The sequence below is a fragment of the Rhagoletis zephyria genome, unplaced genomic scaffold, assembly GCF_001687245.7.
Source record: "Rhagoletis zephyria isolate East Lansing unplaced genomic scaffold, Rhagoletis_zephyria_1.1 Rzeph_scaffold_01081, whole genome shotgun sequence".
Classification (NCBI taxonomy): Eukaryota; Metazoa; Arthropoda; class Insecta; order Diptera; family Tephritidae; genus Rhagoletis; species Rhagoletis zephyria.
Window position 1 is genome coordinate 102548 of NW_016158165.1, and position 1791 is coordinate 104338.

At 31.6% G+C, this 1791-nt stretch overlaps 1 protein-coding gene across 1 annotated transcript in view; it reads left to right on the forward strand.

The window, feature by feature from the left end:
- The first annotated feature begins 297 nt into the window (after positions 1-297).
- LOC108362737 (uncharacterized) overlaps positions 298-1791 on the forward strand; it is a 1733-nt gene continuing 239 nt past the window's right edge. Inside the window, exons 1-5 of the mRNA XM_017615855.1 lie at positions 298-542; positions 601-720; positions 831-1042; positions 1220-1307; positions 1548-1583. Coding sequence (XP_017471344.1) covers positions 917-1042; positions 1220-1307; positions 1548-1583 — 250 coding nt within the window. The 5' untranslated portion in view covers positions 298-542; positions 601-720; positions 831-916. The remainder of the gene's footprint in view (positions 543-600; positions 721-830; positions 1043-1219; positions 1308-1547; positions 1584-1791) is intronic.

A 1791-nucleotide genomic window follows, 5' to 3' on the forward strand; every position in this document is an offset into this window, starting at 1 on the left:
ATTATTATTATTATTATTATTATTATTATTATTATTATTATTATTATTATTATTATTATTATTATTATTATAAGTGCAATTTACAAAAATTGACTTTGATTTTTTTTAATTTTTCCAAATGCTCTTGTGCTTATTCTTCCACAAGAGTGCAAAAACAGTGCATCCATGCTACTACATACCGAAAACTTTTCTGAACATTTAGGTCAAAAAGTTCAAATTTTTTTTAAATTTTTCTAGATTTGTATTGCGTTTGGTTTATATGGTTTTGGTAAAAGCATGAACAACACTTACTACCTCGAGAAGCAGTGTAAATATTAAGAAAAAAACACCATGTGCTCAGTTATGCTCCCCAGTAGGCACAATAAAATATCTGCTTACAATTAAGAATGAAGTTTTGTTTATCTCCATTTACCATTATAGCCGCACAAGTTACATATAGAAGTATAAAATTTTTAAGAAAATAGGATCTTAAAGAAGCTATTCCACCTTTAGGACTTCGCATAGAATTTCGGGAAAAGCTTAGCGGATGGAAAAAGCAAGAGGTATGGTATTCCAGCCTAATATCCACACCCGTTTTTAAAATGTATTTCATTTTAATAGTTTGGCATTGACGATGACATAATTTCCGCTGATTCCAATGTTATAAATTGGCTTAATCGTCCAACGACTTCTAATACTTCAAGTAGCAAATCTCCTGTTTGCCGAACATACATAAACAAGGTAAAAATTCGAAGTGTTATTGTGAGCATTTTTGAAGTTCACAACAGCATGGCACCTTTTTTTAGCCGAAGTTATTTCCGTATTTATATACAGCATTTGATTTTCTACAGGATTTTTTACCCTGTTATCAAACACCGCACGTGGAACAAAAATTTTGAACTTCTACAAAGAAAACAACAGACTTGACAACATCAACATGGACGAAATAATAGCTATTTTAATCGAAGAAATATGTTACGGAAACATTTCTCCTAAACCAAGTGATTTTCATTCGCTGGTAAACGAAATTTGCTCCGTTTTTCCTAGTGAAGTAGAAACAAAGGTGATTTTATGTTATATAAGAATATCAAATAAATTAGGGCACGGTTATAAGCAACATAAAGTTAAGTTTAAAATTAGAAAGTAACAAATGTAAAAAAGATTAATTTTAAAGTTAACTTTATTGCGATTATAAACATTCGCCATTACTTCTTGATAAAATAAATATTAAAATTTTCAGGAATATTACTATATTCCCCGGACTGGAAAAAAAAATCCGAGTGGAAAACTATTCTATAAATACGTGAACTGCCGCAAGGGCAAAAAAGGTCCNTAAATTAGGGCACGGTTATAAGCAACATAAAGTTAAGTTTAAAATTAGAAGGTAACAAATGTCAAAAAGATTAATTTTAAAGTTAGCTTTATTGTGATTATAAGCATGGGCCATTACTTCTTGATAAAACAAATATTAAAATTTTCAGGAATATTACTATATTCCCCGAACTGGAAAAAAAAATCCGAGTGGAAAACTATTCTATAAATACGTGAACTGCCGCAAGGGCAAAAAAGGTCCCATAATATGCCTCACAATGAAGAAAACAATATGCAGCAATGTACTGAAGAACTCGACAATTCCATTATCAGCGCTTTAAAGTTGTAGCTCAGCAAGGAGAGCGCAGATTGGAAAGAAATTTTGGATAAGTGGGCTAAAACTTTTTCAGCCAGGCAAAAAGACTTGAAGAACTTGGCAAGTTTCGACTTGTTAAAAGCCTGGCCGAAATTGGCCGATGCACGGGCACCTGAGCTGGTAAA